General features: G+C 40.8%; 2 protein-coding genes across 3 annotated transcripts in view; one reads left to right on the forward strand and one right to left on the reverse strand.

Annotated features, from left to right (window-relative positions):
• Positions 1–6,845, reverse strand: part of LOC106569462 (DNA-directed RNA polymerases I, II, and III subunit RPABC1) — a 9,047-nt gene extending 2,202 nt beyond the window's left edge. The window contains exons 1-4 of the mRNA XM_014140834.2: positions 6,651–6,845; positions 3,818–3,992; positions 3,543–3,658; positions 2,014–2,094 (exon numbers count right to left, since the gene is read on the reverse strand). Of these exons, the coding sequence (XP_013996309.1) occupies positions 2,014–2,094; positions 3,543–3,658; positions 3,818–3,992; positions 6,651–6,707 (429 nt within the window). The 5' untranslated portion in view covers positions 6,708–6,845. The remainder of the gene's footprint in view (positions 1–2,013; positions 2,095–3,542; positions 3,659–3,817; positions 3,993–6,650) is intronic.
• A 146-nt stretch (positions 6,846–6,991) lies between these two features.
• Positions 6,992–23,827, forward strand: part of LOC106569460 (uncharacterized) — a 48,395-nt gene continuing 31,559 nt past the window's right edge. For both annotated transcript variants that reach the window (XM_014140828.2, XM_014140829.2), the window contains exons 1-2: positions 6,992–7,167; positions 14,912–15,114. In XM_014140828.2, coding sequence (XP_013996303.1) covers positions 7,143–7,167; positions 14,912–15,114 — 228 coding nt within the window. In that variant the 5' untranslated portion in view covers positions 6,992–7,142. The remainder of the gene's footprint in view (positions 7,168–14,911; positions 15,115–23,827) is intronic.

Genomic DNA, 23,827 nt, shown 5'->3' on the forward strand with positions numbered 1-23,827 from the left:
GTACTTTACTATTTATATTTGACAACTTTTACTTCCCTAAATCCCTGAAGAAAACAATGTACTTTTTACTGAATACATTTTTCCTGACTCCCAAAAGTACCCATTACATTTTGAATGCTTAGCAGGACAGGAAAATGGTCAAATTCACACAGACTTAACAAGAGAACATCCCTGGTCATCCCTACTGCCTCTGATCTGGCAGATTCACTAAAAAAATGCTTCGCTTGTAAATTATGTCCGAGTGTTGGAGTGTGCCCCTGCCTATCCGTAAATTAACAAAAACAAGAAAATTGTTCCATCTGGTTTAATTTAAGCAATTTGAAATGATTTATACTTAAGTATATTTTTGCAATTACATTTACATTTGACACTTAAGTATATTTAAAACCAGATACTTAGATTTTTACTCAAATAGTATTTTACTGGGTGACTTTCACTTTTACTTGAGTCATTTTCTATAAAAGGTATCTTTACTTTTACTCAAGTATGACAATTAGGTACTTTTTCCACCACTGCCAACTGCACCCTGTCTTCAGCCATCGACTGCATTGTGGGAGGCACTATTGTCAACCAATCATTAGGGTGTTTTTCCCTGACTAACGCAAATATGACCAAAGATGTGACTGAAACAAGAACCAACTATGCCACAATTCATTTGCTACAACGAATTGGCTACAAATAAATGTAAATCTTTGAGACCCCTCTTTCACAAATGTATTGTATGTTTTGAGTTTGTGAGTGTGTGATATGGACGGTAGAGAAAAGGTTATTTGGACATTCTGAAGGAAAAGTTTTAAAAAGAACACCTGCTATGTTGACACTGCCATGTTGATATGAGCCTCGTTAGAAAACACTGACTTTCAGTTGTCACAGACGTACCTCCCCCAACCATCGACTTCCATCTGTTCTCATCTGCTTTAGTAAGCCAACTCGAACACGCTCAAAGTCCCCTTCAGGCAAGATACTGTGTGTGCAGGTTATACAGTTTGCAGCCAAATAATTGGCCCTCTTGCACTTTTCTAAAATAATTCCTAATTTCTTCTAAAAAAAAATGTTGCTCTCCACACCTTGTTATTGGATTTTCAAAATTGCAGAATAAATTTTATTTTTAATTTAGAAAATAAAACACAAATAGCATGGACAACATTATTGACACCCTGAAGTTAGTACTTGTTTGCACAGTCCTTGACCAAGATAACTGCTGACAAATGCTTCTTGTAGCCATCAATGAAGCATTCCAGGGTTCTTTTGATGCGTGGTTTTTCTTCGAATGCTTTGTTTGGTCGTGGGGAAGCCCCCACTACTGAAGGAGACACGAAAGCCTGATTGAACTTCACCAAAAATACACCTAAACAAGCCTAAATCCTGGGCGAAATGTTCTGTGGACAAATTATACAAAATTAGAGCCCTTTGGCAATACAGATCAGAGCTCTGTTTAGTGTCATCCAAATGAAGCATTCAATGAAAAGAACACCCTCCCTACAATCAACCATGGGGAGGTTTGATAATGCTGTGGGGTTGCTTTGCTGCCTCTGGTACTGGGGGCCTTGAACATGCGCAAGGCATCGTGAAATCAGCAGATTTATTAGGTCAAAAAGCACAAAGGAATGGTTCAAGAAGAAACACTGGACAGTTCTGAATCACATCCAAAACCAGCAGTTGGTGGAGAGCATCCCTCAAATATAGAAGAATGAGAGCAGTTTGCCAAATTGCCTGTAGAAAGGTGCAGCAAGCTTATTGATGGCTACATTATCTTGGCCAAAGGCTGTGCAACAAAGTATTAGCTCCGGGGTGCCAGTAATTTTGTCCATACCATTTAATCTTAATTAAAATTGTAAACTTATGTTTACAAAAATAAAATCCTTCTGCAATGCTGAGAATCCAATAAGGTGTGGAGACAAAGTTTTTCAATTTCATCAATTTTTTGGGGCAAGAAATAGGGAATTATTTAAGAAAGGTGGAAGTGTACCAATATATTTGGCTGCAACTGCATCTCTAAACTGGCGCACATACCTCATGCTCTGTGATGTTGATGAGGAGCTCCTGTTGTAGAAACTGCTCCAGGATGTATTTAGGTGCCATGTCCACCAGCGACTGAAAAGAAAGAAACAAGGGAGTCATAACTGGCCCCTGGATAGTGATCAGTATAGGACAGGGCCACACGAAAAGTAACAGCTGTTAAAATACTATGAAAAAATGTGTATTTTCTTCCTCTGCTCCATGGAGTAATCTGATGTGAATTAGCAGGTGTTAGCTGTAGTGTCATTATGGCTGTGAACTACAGTGCATTCGGAAACCATTCAGACCCCTTCACTTTTTCCACATTTTGTTACAGCCTTATTCTAAAATGGATTAAATAGTTTTTCCTCATCAATCTACACACAATACCCCATATTGACACAGCAAAAACAAGTTTAGACATTTTGGAAAATAAAAAATAAATAAACCCCGGAAATATCACATTTAAATAAGCATTCAGACCCTTTACTCAGTACTTTGTTGAAGCACCTTTGGCAGCGATTACAGCCTCGAGTCTTCTTGGGTATGACACTACAAGCTTGGCACACCTGTATTTGGGAACTTTCTCCCACTCTTCTCTGCAGATCCTCTCAAGCTTTGTCAGGTTGGATGGGGAGTGTTGCTTCACAGCTATTTACAGGTCTCTCCAGATACGTTTGATCAGGTTCAAGTCCAGGGTCTGGCTGGGTCACTCAAGGACATTCAGAGACTTGTCCCTAAATCACTCCTGCATTGTCTTGGCTGTGTGCTTAGGGTCGTTGTCCTGTTGGAATGTGAACCTTCACCCCAGTCTGAGGTCCTGAGAGCTCTGGAACAGGTTTTCATCAAGGATCTCTGTACTTTGCTCCGTTCATCTTCCCCTCGATCCCAGTCCCTGCAGCTGAAAAACATCCCCACAGCATGATGCTGCCACCACCATGCTTCACCGTAGAGATGGTGCCAGGTTTCCTCCAAATGTGACACTTGGCATTCAGGCCAAAGAGTTCAATCTTGGTTTCATCACACCAGAGAATCTTGTTTCTTGTGGTTTGAGTCCTTTAGGTGCCTTTTGGCAAACTCCAAGCCGGCTGTCATGTGCCTTTCACTGAGGCGTGGCTTCCGTCTGTCAACTGTTATTTAGACAGGTGTGTGCCTTTCCAAATCATGTCCAATCAATTCAATTTACCACAGGTGGAATACAATCAAGTTGTAGAAACATCTCAAGGATGATAAATGGAAACAGGATGTACCTGAGCTCAATTTAGTGTCTCATCTTAAAGGGTCTGAATACTTATGTAAATAAGGTATCTGTTCATGTTTTTAATCATTTTGAAAAAATAAAACAATTTGCGCTTTGCCATTATGGGGTATTGTATGTAGATTGATGAGGGAAAAAGTGTATTTAATCAATTTTAGAATAAGGCTGTAACGTAACAAAATGTGGAAAAAGTCTGAATGCACTGTGTATTATACAAGTGATTACTCCGAGCAGGAAGGAAGGCTAAAGAGCAACAGAGAAGCGTATTGGCTCAGTCCTGCCCCACCTGTTTGGCAGAAGGCGTCATCCCCATCTGGACCACGATGCAGGCACGTGTGATATTCTCCTCCTGCATGCGCTGGCAGTACATCTTTATAGTCTTGATTCCCACCTTGGGCTCCTCTGTGGACAAAGAGATTTGATGTGCAACAATTGTAGCGAAGTAAAGGTCCAGACAACTGATGCTCACAGACCAAAAGTAATTTTCCAAAAATAGCTAGTGACACCTTGGAAATGCGTGCATGCTGCTGTGGCAGTCAGGTCTATTTGTCTTCTAGTTACCTGGAAAGAAGACGAACATCTGGTCGGTCGGGTCATCGTTGTGGGCGACCAGTACAGTGAGATCTGTGCGCCGTGGGCGCCCTTCACTCGGCTTGTCCCCAAACTGGCTCTTGAACTCGTCCAGAGTCTGGTCCAACTCATCCTGCGTCACAAGGTAGCCTCTGTCATGGCACAACTATATGGAAGGGGAAAAACAAATAAATAAGTGGAGTTAGCTAGCTACCGGTAGCTGAAGAATCAATTACAGAAGACAGACGGAAGACAGAAGCAACCACCTGTGCAAATTAGCTATCTAGCATGCTCCGAACACCTGTAACTAAAGAAGGACGTGTGAAAACGTATTGTAACGGACAGTAAGTGCATTTGTGAAACTATTTTGATGCGATATGAAAGTAGAGGGTTTCTGGAACCGTACTGCAATTGAGAATCGATTCAATTTTAGATGGAGTGTTTGCCTGTTTTGGCTGCCAGAGCCTGTCTATCTCTGAACATATAAAAAGGTCCTTGGACCTGGCTCACCTAAAGAAAAATATTAAATTTTAAATTGTATTTTTAGGACCTCTAGAATCAGACATTATTTCATCTACTGTATCACTATCTATCTACCTATATTCAGTGCCTTTGGAAAGTATTGAGACCCCTTGACTTTTTTCACATTACAGCCTTATTTTAAAATGGAGGAAATAAAACAAAATCCTCAGCAATCTACACACAATACCCTATAATGACAAAGTGAAAACAGTTTTTGTTTTTTTATTTTTGCAAATGTATAAAAAGTATTCAGACCTTTTGCTATGAGAGTCGAAATTGAGCTCAAGTGCATCCTGTTTCCATCGATCACCCTTGAGATGTTTCTACAACTTCATTGTAGACAGAGTCCACCTGTGGTAAATTTTATTGATTGGACATGATTTGGAAAGGCACACACCTGTCTAAATAAGGTCCCACAGTTGACAGTGCATGTCACAGCAAAAACCAAGACATGAAGTCGAAGGAATTGTCCGTAGAGCTCAGAGACAGGATTGTGTCGAGGCAAAGATCTGGGGAAGGGTACCAAAGAATCTCTGCAGCATTGAAGGTCCCAAAGAACATAGTGGCCTCCATAATTCTTAAATGGAAGAAGTTTGTAACCACCAAGACTCTTCCTAGAGCTGGCCACCTGGCCAAACTGAGCAATCCGGGGAGAAGGGCCTTGGTCAGGGAGGTGACCAAGAACTCGATGGTCACTCTGATAGAGCTCCAGAGTTCCTCTGTGGAGATGGGAGAACCTTCCAGAAGGACAACCATCTCTGCAGCACTCCACCAGTCAGGCCTTCATGGTGGAGTGGCCAGACGGAAGCCACTCCTCAGTAGAAGGCACATGTCAGCCCGCTTGGAGTTTAGCAAAATGTACCCAAAGACTCTCAGACCATGAGAAACAAGATTCTCTGGTCTGATGAAACCAAGATTGAACTCTTTGGCCTGAATGCAAAGTGTCACGTCTGGAGGAAACCTGGCACCATCGATACGGTGAATCATGCTGTGGGGATGTTTTTCAGCGGCAGGGATTGGGAGACTAGTCAGGATCGAGGCAAAGATGAATGGAGCAAACTACAGAGATATCCTTGACGAAAACCTGCTCTAGAGCTCTCTGAACCTCAAACTGGGTCGAAGGTTCACCTTCCAACAGGACAACAACCCGAAGGACACAGCTAAGACAACGCAGTAGTGGCGTCGGGACAAGTCTGAATGTACTTGAGTAGCCCATCCAGAGCCCGGACTTGAACACGATCGAACATCTCTGGAGAGACCTGAAAATAGGATCCGCCACTGACCCCGTTCTTCTTTCAGTCACCCACGTGGGTATAACCAATGAGGAGATGGCACGTGGGTACCTGCTTCTATAAACCAATGAGATGGGAGAGGCAGGACTTGCAGCGCGATCTGTGTCAGAAATAGAACTGACTTCTATTTTAGCCCTTGGCAACACAGACGCTCGTTGGTGCAATAATTGAATAATATTGATTTCTACATTTATTTTGCGACGCGAGCGGTGTAGTCAGCCTGTTAGAATTCCATTTAGCTTAAATGGCACCAAAAAATGTATCCCTTTTTTTTAACCACTACAATCTGTTCTTAGGACGAAACTGAAAAAGAACAACTTGTGTAGAAAGTAAACATCCGCACCTCAATGGTGCCAAGTGTTCCTATGTCGGCATAACAGGAAGTAGGAAAAAAATGGCAACTTCTGACTAGTTCTGGTCTAGCGTTTGATGACAACGATATACATTGCCCAGACGTAGATAATTAGAAAGAGCAGATTCTCACGATTAAAATTGTGTCCAATTAAAAAAAAAAAATCTAAATATACACATTTGGAGATATTAGGCAAAATAGACAGACATACCAATATTTCCCTATAGTAAACAATGGGACGACCTCAGAGTAATATGAGTCATTTTTTGTTGTTTACATTTTAACTATAAACAACGTTAGCAGGTATCCATTGCCAACTGTAGCGAAGTTGCCATTGTGACATAGTACAACAAAAAGGGATTAGAACGTTCGGAAGGCGAGTTGGTGCCACAGTGCTCAATATAACTAATATGAGCTGGCAGGGTGACACATGCTGTTAAAATAACGCCTGCTTTTTCGTGATTACTTCAAAACTACGACAAGCAGCTGGGATGTATGGTAATATTATGAAACTGGGCTCCACCGCGGATGCAATGAACTGATTTTTTCGAATAAAAAGTATTGTTAAAAATGTCATGTGTCCATTCTACCTTGGGTACTCGAGAACAAGTTGTAAACCGAGTGCCTGGGATGAAGAATTCTCAATTTTACAATTTACCTGCATGATTGTTTTGCGGATTTTCCATAGTCTGTAGGTCTCCTCCTCGTCATCCATAATATATTCTTTAGGTTAGCTATTTTCCAATGTGTTCCACCCGTGAGAAACAAATATTCACTCACGTTTTCCCGAAATCACAACTTTACTTCCGCACTTCGAAATCACGTGTTTAGGAGGTCTTCTTTTGTTTGTCTACAATTTTGCCTGCCATATTGATATTTGAACAATTCGTTTAAACGATTAGCTACATGAACAGTTTCATAATTTAATATGTAATTAAATAAGTCATATTTCAAATTAAAATTGTGTATATTTCAAATTAGTAACTTGAAGATTATTTAATCGCGGTAAAAACAGGCATTCATTTCTTACTGTGCATGCACCGTCTGATGCACTGAGCTATGGGTCTAATGTCGTAAACAAGATTTTCACGGACAGCTCTGTCAAGAAAACCACTGTTTTTGGTCTAGCTAATGTTTGCAAAACAACAAAATGCAAACGCTCCGGGAGGAAAAGGGTAAACTATCCATATATTGTAATTAATTGTATTGGTGACCTGTTGCAGTGTGCATTGCTGCCACAATTTCAAGCTAGCTAGCTAGCTAGCTAACCACCATCTTTGCCAGTAGTCTCGCGGAAAGGGCTATATAAAATATGGTTTGTTTAGTGGCTACACGGACTTTTCTGACGTGCAAACCGATATTTAATGTCAGAATTTGTAAAACATTTGGTTAATGTCAGGGTTAATGGTTTGGTTAAGTAAAGGGTCATTTTTCGATTTGGCTAGTCTTGCACGCCAGAAATGTCCGTGATGTATAGCCCTTCCCCCAGTCCCTCAACCTGAGGCTGAAGCTGGGGCCAGGGGCGTATTCATTACTCCAATTCTGTTGAAAAACGTTTCTTAAGCAGACGCAAACTGGATGAAACGTGATGGACCTCCCTGAATTCGTCCACTAGAAACTCTCGTTTTAGCTGCAAATTGTTTCGTTTTGCAACTGTTTGGACTAATGATTACACCTCTGGCTTGAGCCTGGGGACGAGGTTAAACCACAGCCATTTTGTAAAATATCTATAGCCAGACAGAATATCCTGCGTTCGAACTCAATAATATAAATCATTAGAAATGTTGTGCATCTCAGACAGTAGTATTTAATTTGTGTAATATGTGCAGAGTTTAGTGTAATTTCTAATGTGTGTAGCTATATATCAGGGGTGCTCAAACTTTTGGGTTTGGTGGGCCAAAGTATAATCTGACTGGTGGGCCAAACAAATATACATTGTCGATTTAGAGAAAATAATAGGTAAACAATAGCTTTTTTGAAAACAATTGTAAAATTACACTTCAAACAATCAAATTGCAGCCATATAACTTGACACCTAACACATTCTGATTACCAGTATTAAATATTTTACTGTTGTATCATATAAACTGCAACCAAGTTTCTATGTTTGTAAGGATTAAAACGTGAATATGTGCAAGTGAGATTCAGGATGGTCCTGAATAATTTTTTTTCAATCATGAATTGCATTGCCTTGCTTTTCTGGTTGGCTGGATGCAAGTTTCACCATCCAATTATTTAAAATTGACAGGAGTGCAAATTTCACCATGGCACGGGCGATACATTGGCACATGAGAATTATTAGAATATGGCAAATATTATTATATTTTTGCATTTTATCCATGCTTGCTTTTGTGGCCAACCTCAGACATAAAACAGATAGTGCCTTCAGAAAGTATTCATTCCCCTTGGCTCTTGACTTATTTCACATTTTGTTGTTACAACCTAAATTCAAAATGTATGAAATAGCTTTTTTCTCACCCATCTACAAAGTGAAAACATGTTTTTAGAAATTGTTGCAAATGTATAGAAAATAAATTTGTATGCACACCGCTTTGCTATGACACTCCAAATTGAGCTCAAGTGCATCCAATTTCCTTGATAATCCTTGAGATGTCACTACTAGGCTTGAATGGCTGGATCCCGGTTACTGAGATTTACGCCAAAACCACTTCCTTTTCCTGGGAGAAATAACTGCAAAAAAAACCCGGTAAATTATTTATATGAACATCATAACGTGAATTGGAACAGTGAAATTATATGCATTGTCTAAATCTGTCTCTCTACGGCCTTCTGTCTGCATGATGAATCATCAACGCACAGGGTGGGGACAGACATCTCAGTATGGAGCACAGTTCACAATGCATGTAGACCTATCATCTCATCATGGTAACTTTTTGTCGTATCACAGGTAGGCGTACATTTGCTGCCAATGATACAGTAATATAAAGACCGAATGCGTGTCTAATTTACACATTACCTTATTTTTTTAATTGTAAAGATTTTTTTATTGCAGCTGCAGTGTTTTAAAACAGCCTATCACTGAAATCATTGGTTTAAATCAGTGCACGCGCTACCATACTCTCACAGTCTTTCTCTCCATCAATTCCATTCAAAATAGTTAATCCAGTTTAAGATTTATATCAGGCCTATATATAGATGTCCTAGCCTACCTCTATCATGTAATTAATTCAATGCAGTATTAGCCTTATATTTAGCTAATGAATGATGGGTGATGCATAATAATCTTCGTACGTATAGCCTCTGTCTCTTACGCAATATGCGTGCTCCGCTGGCCTCTCTCCCTAAAAAATGCTCCTTAACTCTTGGAGTCCCATGCAGGAAAAGCTAGACTAGAACAGCTTGCTGGACATTATTTTCTTTAGCATTTCCTATGCCAATAGAATATTCGAAGAGGGACACAAGCTCATGTTTGCTGAATGTTAAATACAGCAGCCAATATAACTTTACAGATAGTTTTGAAAGAAGCGTGAACGCGCAATGGCGGTAGGTTATTCAGTTATTTATTCAGACCCATAACCATTCAATCTTCATGAAGAGAAGTGCAAGCCTTCTGCATCTCATTCTAGTCCTATATTATTCTAGCATGTCCTTAGAATGATGAATACAAGGACAACAAAACTTATTTCATTTAACTGTTGAAAGCGAGGAAAGAATGAAGCAACACTGGAGAGAGAAAGAAGAGGTAGGCTAATAACATTAGGGGAAATATTCAGAAAGGCATATGTGTCAGCCTACTAAGTATACAAATAGGCCCTATTATATTTAAAAATTAAAATCAAATTGCTAGCCTATACTTGTAACTTTGTAGGCCGCATGTGTTGCACCAGAGAAGCATCTTCTCTCGCTGCTTTATCATGGTTTGAACAAGGTGCGTAATAATACAGACCATTTTTCTTTTTTACTGTAAAAAATAAATAAAAATCAGATATGGTTTGAAGATGACATGGCATAATACAGACAGAAGCGTGTCTGTTCCCCAATATATTGTGTGTACTCAACTGACATGCATGATTGCTGATAATCAGATGAAGGGAATTAAATAGTCTATAATGCTCACCACCACGTTGCTCAACTCAGACAGTGGTGTGTAGCCTACTGTAGCTGCTGACAAAGTCATTCAAAGCCTATACTTTATCACTCAGAATGTAACTTTCCAGTACTACTGTTTTTGCCATGTAATATTATTAAAACAATCAGACAATCCCATAGTAGAATAATTTACCAAGTTGGCTTATTGTTATGTGTTCTACAGTGGGGGGAAAAAAGTATTTGATCCCCTGCTGATTTTGTACGTTTGCCCACTGACAAAGAAATGATCAGTCTATAATTTGAATGGTAGGTTTATTTGAACAGTGAGAGACAGAATAACAACAACAAAATCCAGAAAAACACATGTCAAAACTGTTATAAATTGATTTGCATTTTAATGAGGGAAATAAGTATTTGACCCCCTTTCAATCAGAAAGATTTCTGGCTCCCAGGTGTCTTTTATACAGGTAAAGAACTGAGATTAGGAGCACACTCTTAAAGGGTGTGCTCCTAACCGCAGCTTGTTACCTGTATAAAAGAGACCTGTCCACAGAAGCAATCAATCAATCAGATTCCAAACTCTCCACCATGGCCAAGACCAAAGAACTCTCCAAGGATGTCAGGGACAAGATTGTAGACATACACAAGGCTGGAACGGGCTACAAGACCATCGCCAAGCAGCTTGGTGAGAAGGTGACAACATTTGGTGCGATTATTCGCAAATGGAAGAAACACAAAAGAACTGTCAATATCCCTCTGCCTGGGGCTCCATGCAAGATCTCACCTCGTGGAGTTCCAATGAGCATGAGAACGGTGAGGAATCAGCCCAGAACTACACGGGAGGATCTTGTCAATGATCTCAAGGCAGCTGGGACCATAGTCACCAAGAAAACAATTGGTAACACACTACACCGTGAAGGACTGAAATCCTGCAGCGCCTGCAAGGTCCCCCTGCTCAAGAATACATATACATGCCTGTCTGAAGTTTGCCAATGAACATCTAAATGATTCAGAGGACAACTGGTGAAAGTGTTGTGGTCAGATGAGACCAAAATGGAGCTCTGGCATCAACTCAACTCGCCGTGTTTGGAGGAGGAGCAATGCAGCCTATGACCCCAAGAACACCATCCCCACCGTCAAACATGGAGGTGGAAACATTATGCTTTGGGGGTGTTTTTCTGCTAAGGGGACAGGACAACTTCACAGCATCATTTGACGGGGCCATGTACTGTCAAATCTTGGGTGAGAACCTCTTTCCCTCAGCCAGGGCATTGAAAATGGGTTGTGGATGGGTATTCCAGCATGACAATGACCCAAAACACACAGCCAAGGCAACAAAGGAGTGGCTCAAGAAGAAGCACATTAAGGTCCTGGAGTGGCCTAGCCAGTCTCCAGACCTTAATCCCATAGAAAATCTGTGGAGGGAGCTGAAGGTTCGAGTTGCCAAACGTCAGCCTCAACCTTAATGACTTGGAGAAGATCTGCAAAGAGGAGTGGGACAAAATCCCTCCTGAGATGTGTGCAAACTTGGTGGCCAACTACAAGAAATGTCTGACCTCTGTGATTGTCAACAAGGGTTTTGCCACCAAGTACTAAGTCATGTTTTGCAGAGGCGTCAAATACTTATTTCCCTCATTAAAATGCAAATCAATTTATAACATTTTTGACATGCGTTTTTATGGATTTTTTTGTTATTCTGTCTCTCACTGTTCATATAAACCTACTATTAAATTATAGACTGATAATTTCTTTGTAAGTGGGCAAACGTACAAAATCAGCAGGAGATCAACTACTTTTTTCCCCCACTGTATGTGAGATAAATATTCCTCTCAAGGCGCATCCAAGTTGCGAGAGCCATAGGAGGGAAACGTATTCTGACAAAAAGTCAATGCACAACATTGTTTTGGAAAATGTATTTTGAAAGCAGTTTTGGCCTTTGTTAAAAAAGAAGGGGATTACAGTTTTCCATTGCTACCATGTTTATTTCTCTACTCCTTCAAATTGTGCGTGTGACATCATTTTACAACTGAAGTTTCAACCATTGTTTAGGTGCAGCTGCACAACAGGGCTCTTAAAGGGGAAATGTCTTAAAAGAGCAACAACACTAATAGAAACCCCCAAAATGGAATTTTTAGAGTGAAGAATAATTATTTTGTCATGATTATAAATATGAATTTATGACTATCTGGATGTTGTGTCCAATAGGGTAAATTCAGTGTTTGTACATTTTATAGCCACTATGCTTCATCAGTTGGGCTACAGGTGATAATGCTTATTGCTAATAGAACATCTGCTAATGTAGACCCCTCAAACTCAACTCTGGACTTTGAAGCCAGTTCCACTGCATTTTTTCATTGTTCCCCTCTTAGACCTGGAACACCTGGTGTGCAATTAATGGTCAGGTAGAACAGAAAACCAGCAGGCTCCGGACCTCGTAGGGTAAGAGTTGAGTACCTCTGGTGTAGATCATGCATAGGCTATATTATTTTTATATTATTTTTACCAATATGTTTTTGGACCCATTTCTGGAGGTGATAATATTTTAGATGGTGTCAGCATAATTTTATTTTAATACATTTTGGGAGTAGAATGCATTTTTTAAAAGTCAGCAGAACTGAGCTTCTCAGTCCTTCTACATAAAAATTATCCTGGGGAGGACCCCGGACCCCCTAAGCAAGGGGACTGGAATTGGTCAAACTTGTGGTTTAATACATGTACAAAATGTTCAGGCCATAACTCAACAAAATGTGGAATAAGTTAAGGGCTATGAATACTTTCTGAAGGCACTGTAGGTGGGAGGGCATCACCAATTTATTAATGTACAATTTGCCTAAATAGGTAATTGAAACACTTCAATCACTTAATTTTTCTTCAACACTTGTTTTTGCAATTTCGTTTTATTGAAAAAAATTGGTGTGATGTCATTTCTTCCAGCTGTTGTTATTGAAGTAAGATAGTTAAATAAAATAAATCACTGGACAAGTTAATAGAAACATAGCTAATGACTGACATAACAAGAGTAAAACTGCTGATGCATTACCAAATTTCAAAATTGCACCATGTGTTATGTTTGAGGGGTGGAGGGGATTGGTCCGCGGCCGCCAGTTGCCCATCCCTGGTCTAGACGGACAGCAATTTCTGGTACTTCATAGTTCTGATCGGATGGCTTGTTCTGGTGTCAGGAAACTAAATACCACAATAATCAGGTAGTATACCTGGCAAGTACAACAGATCAAAGATTTTTGACCAAATTCGTAGTTACTGCACTTTGCCTTTGTAGAGCAGTATGCACAATGACTACTTTTAACAATTTACACTGAACATTTTACAAAAACACATTTACTGGAAGAACTGTGCAGGTGCAATCTCCCTCAGTATTTTGCGTGACTACGTTTTCCAAAACTCTTAAATATCTGCTCCGAATTAAGATTAAAAGATGTTTTCAGAAAAATAATGGGGTGTCAGCTATGACGTGACACCTTGAGTTTGAAATCTCTTTTGGTTATTGAACTGCAGTAAATAACGTGGATTTACACCCGGTAATGGAATTGCGATAATGACATTTCATCATGGGTCTCTGATCTGTACTATATGAATGTCATTATCTTCATGGTGATGTGTCCTAAATAGGTACACAAAAGTATAAATATGCAATATCCTCCTTTTGCATATTTGGGTAGTATTCTACATACTGGCTATTATTTTAATGAGCTCTGCCTCCAAACAAGACCACATTTGGTTGATCCGGACCAAATTTGAACCAATCGTAGAGGTCTATGTTTCACAAGTTTGGACATCAAAGTACAGCTTAGTAGAGTCCAGTAAATTACAGTAGAGTGAACCACATCTGAACCAATCATGGACCTCTATGTCTGGGCCAAATCAAGTCCGGACCGAACCAAGAATATGTATCTGTGGATGTTGAAATTAAGGCCAGGGCAGGCTGACCATATTTCAACTACTTTTCATCGTCCATGGACGTCCGGTGTCGGATGCTGGTTACAGTAAATGGAAAGAAACGGGCTCATGGGTAGGTGTCAGTCAGAGCCAGGAGAGGTGAGGTTACAACTAGAGAGAGGGAGGGGTTGTTCAGACTGTCACACTTGCTTTGACCACCAGACGACAGAAAGGGAAAGAAAACCGTTATGAGTTTAACATAACAGTATGCTAGTGGAAGGGAGGACTAGCAGGTTATTCAACTGTGGTTTGGGATTTCCCAATGTAGCCAATTTAATTTCAGTAATTCCAATACTGAATTTTTATGGAATTTCAAGGCACAGGGCAATGTTTTCTCTCGTGGTCCAGGTGGACCAAACCAAACATCGTCAACTTGGCCCTCGGCCTCAGATTGGTCAGCCCTGCTATATAGCTTCCTCCTAGAATTAGGAATTAGAATAATTTTATAGGATCTCTATAGCTTCCTCATTGATCAAGGCTGAATTTTATTCCCATAAGGTTTTCCTTGCCTCTGTTACTCCTCATCATTGATCTGACATGGATGGCACTGTAGAAAATTAAATGGGTGTCACGGTTGTTTACACCTACCTACCAGTTAATTTTAATAAACAACTAGAAATAACTACAGATTTTCTGGTTAATTAAGAAATCTAAACTTACATATGTGTTTTTGGTTTGCTGAGTTAATTAGAACATGCCAATTTCAAGCTTATCTTTCTAAAAAATGGAATGTTATTTCAGAATATTCAGGCAAGTTAGCTGGCTAACTCATTGATTCGGCTTTGTAGTATAACCCACTGGAAAGGGGAGTGAACAAGAGCAAAAAGGGTTGGGACATATATGAAGTATGCCCCCCCAAGTTATAGTAACTAGCTTGTTTTTTTCATTTAAATGTCTAATTTTCTCTTCTAGGTCCTCCTCTTCCTCTGTCGTCTCTGCGTCTTTTTATTCCTCCACTGCGCCTGGTGTGTGCAGCTCTGTGGCAGGTTGTAGAGCGGAGAGACATCATGGACTATGGGCTGCTGGAGGAGTTTGCCACCAGCGTGTTGGAAATAGTCCCTGAACTGATGACTTACAGAGAGAGGGTCCAACTCCTCATGGGACTGAGAGCACGGGTGAGTGGGGGTGACAGGAGGGAAAGGAGTTGCTGCTAGGCACAGATCTAGGATCAGTGTACCCTCCTGAAATGTGAACAATTTATGGAAGGAAAACATAGTGCTGTGATGGTCATGGAATTTTGTATGCAGGTTATTTGTCAGCCAAAGGACCTCCGTCAACATTATAACCGTTCAGATAGCAAAAAACTGCAATTTCTCACCTCCGCTCCTGACACTGCATGTGCACGCCTAGGACTCAAATCAGAAATGTGATGTTCTGTCTTTACTGTTTAGCCAAGCAGTATAACACTAACCCACCTTGCGAGTTATTTGCCGAACTGGGCCTGTATTAGCCTACAGTGCATTCGGAAAGTATTCAGACTAGTAATGCACCGATATGACATTTTTGGATGATACCACTATTCGATATTTTCCTTGCTAAAAAAACAATACCGATATTTACAATTTTAGCGGCCTTTTTAAGCATTCTAGTACAGTTAAATAGTTAACACACACATGGACGCAGCGGTCTAAAGCATTGAATCTCAGTGCAAGAGGCGGCACTACAGTCCCTGGTTCGAATCCAGGCTGTATCACATCCGGCCGTGATTGGGAGTCCCATAGGGCAGCGCACAATTGGCCCAGCGTCGTCCGGGTTTGGCCGAGATAGGCCGTCATTGTAAATAAGAATTTGTTCTTAACTGACTTATCTAGTTAAATGAAGGTTACACACACCACACTGACCAAAAGTTATTTTGTTGGCATTTACTTTACATTTGTCCCCATTACCAGTATAACATAATCAAAACCTATTTCTTTTACTTACTTGCTGTGCTGTTTCGTTCAGTCGTTTCATTCTCAACCAGGATTTCTATGGAACGCCGTTTGGGTCTTTGCTATGGAACGCCATTTGGGTATTTGCATGTCACAAAAGATGCTATTTAACACTATTTGACATGTCAAATAAGCTTGTTGACCAATCAGGACCTGAATATGACTGCACGTCACACCATAATTGCCGCGGTGATACATTTTTTATGTAGTTATTACACATTGATTACACTCACTCGTATTCATATGTCACAACGAGTCATGCTATAATGCTGGTAAAGTTGTCTCGCGCACCCACAGTACTGGTCATTAAAAAAAAGCTAGCTAGCTCATGGATGCAAACAATGTTCTTCCCCAAAAACATAGCAAAACGACATCATCTGTTTCAGTAGCTATAGTTAGCTAGCTATAGTTAGCTTCACCGTTAATCAAATAAGAACTGTCTTATAAATTAGGGTTATTTTAGATGACGACACCTAGCTATATAGTTAGCTAGAACTATATAGCTAGGTGTCGTCATCTAAAATAACCCTAATTTAGAAGACAGTTCTTATTTGATTAATGGTGGTCAGACCCATCTATGTGAAGCTAGCCACAATAAGGATTAGCCACAATAGTGAACTTTGCGGTTGGCCTTCAAAATAAAAGTATGGCACAATTCTACTATTTGTATTAATTTGCATCACTGTCAATGACATACATTTATTTTGAAGGCAAACCGCAAATTCCACTATTGTGCCTAATCCTTATTGTGGCTAGCTTCACAACCCATAACCCGGTCCGGTCGAGCCTCACTAGCCAGATGAAGCTAGCTGGCTGCTTATAATGTTAGCTTTGGGCAACAGGGTTAAGTAGCTGGCTAGCTATTTATTTTCATGAAATGAAGTTAAATTTCATTAGGCGAACAACAAGTGGCAACCTAGCTAATACTTACTCACAAGGATTCCTAAATCATTGCTAAGAATAATGAAAATGACTGCAGTTTCTACTGGTTATTGTTTTCAGGCTGGTTGTATTGGCCCAAGTTGGGTACCAAGCTAAAGCTAGCTACCCCAGATATTGCGGTAGAAGAAATGATGCTTTATTACCAACGCGCTATTGTAAACACATTGTTCATGGCCGGTGATTGCTTGTTTGCAGACTTTTTTTTGTACAGCTCTGTATTTTTTTTGATACGCAAAGACCCAAATGGTGTTCCATAGTATGCATGTCGTGAAGCTAATAGCAGTGACGCTATTACTGTGTAACTCCAGTAGGGCAACATCTGAAAAATAGCGCACTTGGTGATGTGTGCCGGTGCTCAACCAGTCGGCGAAAGCCAACATCACCCACAACAGAGAATGGTTGATTGTCAAGGGAAATTAATTCTGTTATCTTGGCTTTAATGGATTTCGCCTTTGAGTTGTCTCGCTGAAATTTTGTTACTCTTTCAAATGACTGCTCGACTTGTTGACTGCTCGATGTACACAGCAGACATTGTGGGCTAGGTTAGGAATGCTGTGCTGCACGTACAGCGCAAAATTTTACTTGGCATCATTACGTCATGTACTTACGTTATATAGGTGTCCACGTCAGCTTTGACATTGGTTAGGCACATCAGCGTTGAACTATACATCAGCCGAGACAGATGTTGGAATTTTTAGCTAATATTGTCTGTTTCTGATATATTCACCGATATATCGTGCATCCCTAATTCAGACCCATTCCCTTTTTCAACATTTTGTTATGTTACAGCCTTATTCCTGAAAGGATTAAACAAATAAAAATCCTCATCAATCTACTCACAATACCCCATAGTGACAAAATGAAAACGGGTTTTTAGATATTTTTTCAATAAAAAAATAAATAGATACCTTATTTACATAAGTATTCAGATCCTTTCATATGAGACTCGGAATTGAGCTCCATTCATCCTGTTTCCATTGATAATCCTTGATGTTTCTACAACGTCATTGTATTCCACCTGTGGTAAATTTAATTGGACATGATTAGGCACACACCTGTCTATATGAGATCCCACATTTGACAGTGCATGTCAGAGCAAAAACCAAGCCATGAGGTCGAAGGAATTGTCTGTAGAGCTCAGAGACAGGATTGTGTCGAGGCACAGATCTGAGGAAGGTTACCAAAACATGTCTGTAGCATTGAAGGTCCCCAAGAACACAGTGGCCTTCATTATTCTTAAATGGAAGAAGTTTGGAACCACCAAGACTCTTCCTACAGCTGGCCGCCCGTCCAAACTGAGCAATCCGGGGAGAAGGGCCCTAGTCAGGGAGGTGACCAAGAACCCGATGGTCACTCTGACAGAGTTCCTCTGTGGAGATGGGAGAACCTTCCAGAAGTACAACCATCTCTGCAGCACTCCACAAATCAGGCCTTTATGGTAAAGTGACCAGGTGGAAGCCACTCATCAGTAAAAGGCACATGACAGCCTGCTTGGAGTTTGCCAAAAGGCACCTAAAGGACTCTCAGACCATGAGAAACAAGATTCTCTGGTCTGATGAAACCAAGTTTGAGCTCTTTGATCTTAATGCCAAGCGTCATGTCTGAAGGAAACCTGGCACCATCCCTACGGTGAAGCATGGTGGTGGCAGCATCATGCTGTGGGGATGTTTTTCAGCGGCAGGGACTGGGAGACTAGTCAGAATTGAGGGAAAGATGAACGGAGAAAAGTACAGAGAGATCGTTGATGAAAACCTTCTCCAGAGCGCTCAGGACCTCAGACTGGGGCGAAGGTTCACCTTCCAACAGGACAACGACCTTAAGCACACAGCCAAGACAACGCAGGAGTGGCTTCGGGACAAGTCTCAGAATGTCCTTGAGTGGCCCGGACTTGAAGCCGATTGAACATCTCTGGAGGGACCTGAAAATAGCTGTGCCGCAACGCTCCCCATCCAAACTAACAAAGCTTGAGAGGATCTGCAGAGAACAATGGTACAGCAAATTATTGAGTAAAGGGTCGGAATACTTATGTTAATGTAATGTTTCTGTTTTTTATTTTTAATAACATTTTTTTTTAACGGTTTTTGCTTCGTCATTATGGGGTATTGTGTGAAGATTGATGAGGAATACAAACAGTTTAATCAATTTTAGAATATGGCTGTAATGTAACAAAATGTGAAAAAAGTCAAGTGGTCTGAATACTTTCTGAATGCACTGTATGTCTGTGGTTGGTGGACGGTTCTTATTAGGTTGTTGTTTGCATCTCCCAGCAGTGCCCAGCAAATAGTTAAATCCAATTGTTAGAAGTTACCATCCCCCCTCCAAATCAATACCAAAAATGGGTTCCATGTTGTGGCTTTGCGAGCACACCAGTTTTGCAACCGAAACCGTTTACTCTAGGAACCAAACAGAACGAAACTGTGAGGGACCTCCCTGAATTTGTCAAATAGAAACTCTTGTTTTCATTGCGAACCATTTTACGTTTGGAGTAAATGGTTTCCGTTGAAAATGTTTTGCTTCAGACATGAGTGCGTGTATTTCATGATACTCATTTGCAACAACAAGGATCAACAAAGTTGTAAGAGTCCATGTTACCGTGGAAACGGACTCAATCTTGGTGACTTTAATATATATATTTTTTTTTAATTTTTGGTGACTTTAATATTCACATGGAAAAGTCCACAGACCCACTCCAAAAGGCTTTCGGAGCCATCATCGACTCAGTGGGTTTTGTCCAACATGTCTCCGGACCTACTCACTGCCACAGTCATACTCTGGACCTAGTTTTGTCCCATGGGATAAATGTTGTGGATCTTAATATTTTTCCTCATAATCCTGGACTATCGGACCACCATTTTATTACGTTTGCAATCGCAACAAATAATCTGCTCAGACCCCAACCAAGGAGCATCAAAAGTCGTGCTATAAATTCTTAGACAACCCAAAGATTCCTTGATGCCCTTCCAGACTCCCTCTGCCTACCCAAGGACGTCAGAGGACAAAAATCAGTTAACCACCTAATTGAGGAACTCAATTTAACCTTGCGCAATACCCTAGATGCAGATGCACCCCTAAAAACTAAAAACATTTGTCATAAGAAACTAGCTCCCTGGTATACAGAAAATGCAGGAGCTCTGAAGCAAGCTTCCAGAAAATTGGAACGGAAATGACGCCACACCAAACTGGAAGTCTTCCGACTAGCTTGGAATAGACAGTACCGTGCAGTATCGAAGAGCCCTCACTGCTGCTCGATCATCCCATTTTTCCAACCTAATTGAGGAAAATAAGAACAATCGGAAATGTATTTTTGATACTGTTGCAAAGCTAATTAAAAAGCACCATTCCCCAAGAGAGGATGGCTTTCACTTCAGCAGTGATAAATTCGTGAACTTCTTTGAGGAACAGGTCATGATCATTAGAAAGCAAATGATGGACTTCTCTTTAAATCTGCGTATTCCTCCAAAGCTCAGTTGTCCTGAGTCTGCACAACTCTGCCAGGACCTAGGATCAAGGAAGACACTCAAGTGTTTTAGTACTATATCTCTTGACACAATGATGAAAATAATCATGGCATCTAAATGCCTGGCTATCTTCACTCAGTCAGCTGTTTTTTTGTTAACATTTACATTTTAGCAGTGGTGGGAAAAGTACTCAATTCTCATACTTGAGTAAAAGTAAAGATGCCTTAATAGAAAATGACTCAAGTAAAAGTTGAAAGTCACCCAGTAAAATACTACTTGAGTAAAAGTCAAAAAGTATTTTGTTTGAAATATAGTTAATTAACAAATGTAAATGTAGTTGATAAAATATACTTCAGTATCAAAAGTAAATTAAGCAAACCAGACGGCACAATTTTCTTGTATTTTTTAAAATTTACAGATAGGCAGGGTCACACTCAGACAATGACCAGGGATGTTCTTTTGAATTGGACCATTTTCTGTCCTGCTAAGCATTCTAAATGTAACAAGTACTTTTGGGTGTCAGGGAATGGAGTCGAAGGTACATTATTTTCTTTAGGGATGTAGTGGAGTAAAAGTAAAAGTTGTCAAAAATATAATTAGTGAAGTTTAAGTATAGATGCCCCAAAAAAATGACTAAAGTACAACTTTAGGGTATTTTTACTTAAGTACTTTACACCACTGGGTTTCAAGTGGCACTGTGCCCACACTAGTTTAAATTGCATTAATTTATTATAAAAATCCCTCTCAGTACTTTTTGGTGTCAGGGTATAGAGTAAAAAGTACATGATTTTCTTTAGAAATGTAGTGAAGTGAAATTTGTCAAAAATATAAATAGTAAAGTACAGATACCCCTTAAACACTTAAGTAATACTTTAAAATATTTTTACTTAAGTAATTTACACCACTGGATTTTAGTCATTTAGCAGACACACTTATCCATAGCGACTTACAGGAGAAATTAGGGTTTACTGCCTTGCTCAAGGTATGGCTGGGCGATATGGACAAAATATTATATCACGTTATTTAAACAATGTTTTACGGTATGATGGTATTTGATGATATTTTATATTTTTTAATAATAAAAGTAGTGAGTAGTGCATAACCCTAGGGTGGCAACACAGACCCATTGAAATCCCTTAGAAAGTATATCTCTATTCTGATTGATTGTTTTATACTGTTCAATTCAACTCAAAAATTATTTCTGCATTTTCATACATTTCTGCATTTCCTCCACTCATTTGAGATAATTTCCATACTGCCACATAGGGCTACACGATATGGGCAAACAATCTAGAATTTTTAATAAAATGTTTGACTTGCGATTTAGAACAAAACACTTGGGTGAGCTGTTGGAATCATGGAAATAGAATGATTATTCTAATTCATTACATTTTACATTTAAGTCATTTAGCAGACGCTCTTATCCAGAGCGACTTACAAATTGGTGCATTCACCTTATGATATCCAGTGGAACAACCACTTTACAATAGTGCATCTAAATCTTTTAAGGGGGGGGTTAGAAGGATTACTTTATCCTATCCTAGGTATTCCTTAAAGAGGTGGGGTTTCAGGTGTCTCCGGAAGGTGGTGATTGACTCCGCTGTCCTGGCGTCGTGAGGGAGCTTGTTCCACCATTGGGGTGCCAGAGCAGCGAACAGTTTTGACTGGGCTGAGCGGGAACTGTGCTTCCTCAGAGGTAGGGGGGCCAGCAGGCCAGTGGTGGATGAACGCAGTGCCCTTGTTTGGGTGTAGGGCCTGATCAGAGCCTGAAGGTATGGAGGTGCCGTTCCCTTCACAGCTCCGTAGGCAATCACCATGGTCTTGTAGCGGATGCGAGCTTCAACTGGAAGCCAGTGGAGAGAGCGGAGGAGCGGGGTGACGTGAGAGAACTTGGGAAGGTTGAACACCAGACGGGCTGCGGCGTTCTGGATGAGTTGTAGGGGTTTAATGGCACAGGCAGGGAGCCCAGCCAACAGCGAGTTGCAGTAATCCAGACGGGAGATGACAAGTGCCTGGATTAGGACCTGCGCCGCTTCCTGTGTGAGGCAGGGTCGTACTCTGCGAATGTTGTAGAGCATGAACCTACAGGATCGGGTCACCGCCTTGATGTTAGTGGAGAACGACAGGGTGTTGTCCAGGATCACGCCAAGGTTCTTAGCACTCTGGGAGGAGGACACAAGGGAGTTGTCAACCGTGATGGCGAGATCATGGAACGGGCAGTCCTTCCCCGGGAGGAAGAGCAGCTCCGTCTTGCCGAGGTTCAGCTTGAGCTGGTGATCCGTCATCCACACTGATATGTCTGACAGACATGCAGAGATGCGATTTGCCGCCTGGTTATCAGAAGGGGGAAAGGAGAAGATTAATTGTGTGTCGTCTGCATAGCAATGATAGGAGAGACCATGTGAGGATATGACAGAGCCAAGTGACTTGGTGTATAGCGAGAATAGGAGAGGGCCTAGAACAGAGCACTGGGGGACACCAGTGGTGAGAGCGCATGGTGCGGAGACAGATTCTCGCCACGCCACCTGGTAGGAGCGACCTGTCAGGTAGGACGCAATCCAAGCGTGGGCCGCGCCGGAGATGCCCAACTCGGAGAGGGTGGAGAGGAGGATCTGATGGTTCACAGTATCTATCAGTAACTATAATTCTATAGTTAAAATATAATAGTGGGCGCTTTGAGTACAGTGTTGCCACGACAACTAATTAAAATGCCAGAGAGGGGTTATTGTGACAGGGTAGGGACCAAAGTGTTAAGTGTTTCCAATTATCAGGCTGTATTGCTAATTACGTTACCTGTAACTCAGTAAATTTTATTAGCTAGCTAGCCAGCTAACTAGAGATTAGCATTAACAAGATGAAAACCAAACTTGCTAAGAAAAGGCAAACTAGCTGTTGAGCCATTTTGCAGATGTAATAAACACAAACAAATAGTTGAATTATAGCACGCTAGTGGATTTATATTAAGAAGCAAAGTCAAAACAGCATCGTTGTCATCAACATTATTGCATGTGCTGCATTGACCATGCAGACTGAACGCAAGTGTCTCGGGGTCGAGGAACTATAAATGCGCTCCATGAGTGACAGGGGGCAGGGCAAAGTCTGTGTGGAAAGTGGTATGGAGAGAGAGCGGAGAGAGATGATTCAAGTAGCGAAGTAAACTATAAAAATGGATGTTACACACGGCGTATCACATTTAACAAGCCAAACATTCAAATACCGTTATAGAAGGTAAAGTAAAAACCCAAACCAGTCTGTGCATCAGTACCAGTACATATGGTATACCACCCAGCCCTAGCTCCAGGGCACATCGACAGATTTTCTCACCTGGGCAACTAGGGGATTCAAACCAGCAACCTTTCTGTTACAAAAACCCTCAGGTAAAAACCCACCTTATGGGACAGCGGGGACTGTGAAAAGACACACGCAGGCACAGGCATACACATGCTAACACACGCACTATACACACACATACACATGGATTGTATATATGTGGTAGT

This window comes from Salmo salar, chromosome ssa14 (assembly GCF_905237065.1).
Source record: "Salmo salar chromosome ssa14, Ssal_v3.1, whole genome shotgun sequence".
In the NCBI taxonomy this organism is placed as follows: Eukaryota; Metazoa; Chordata; class Actinopteri; order Salmoniformes; family Salmonidae; genus Salmo; species Salmo salar.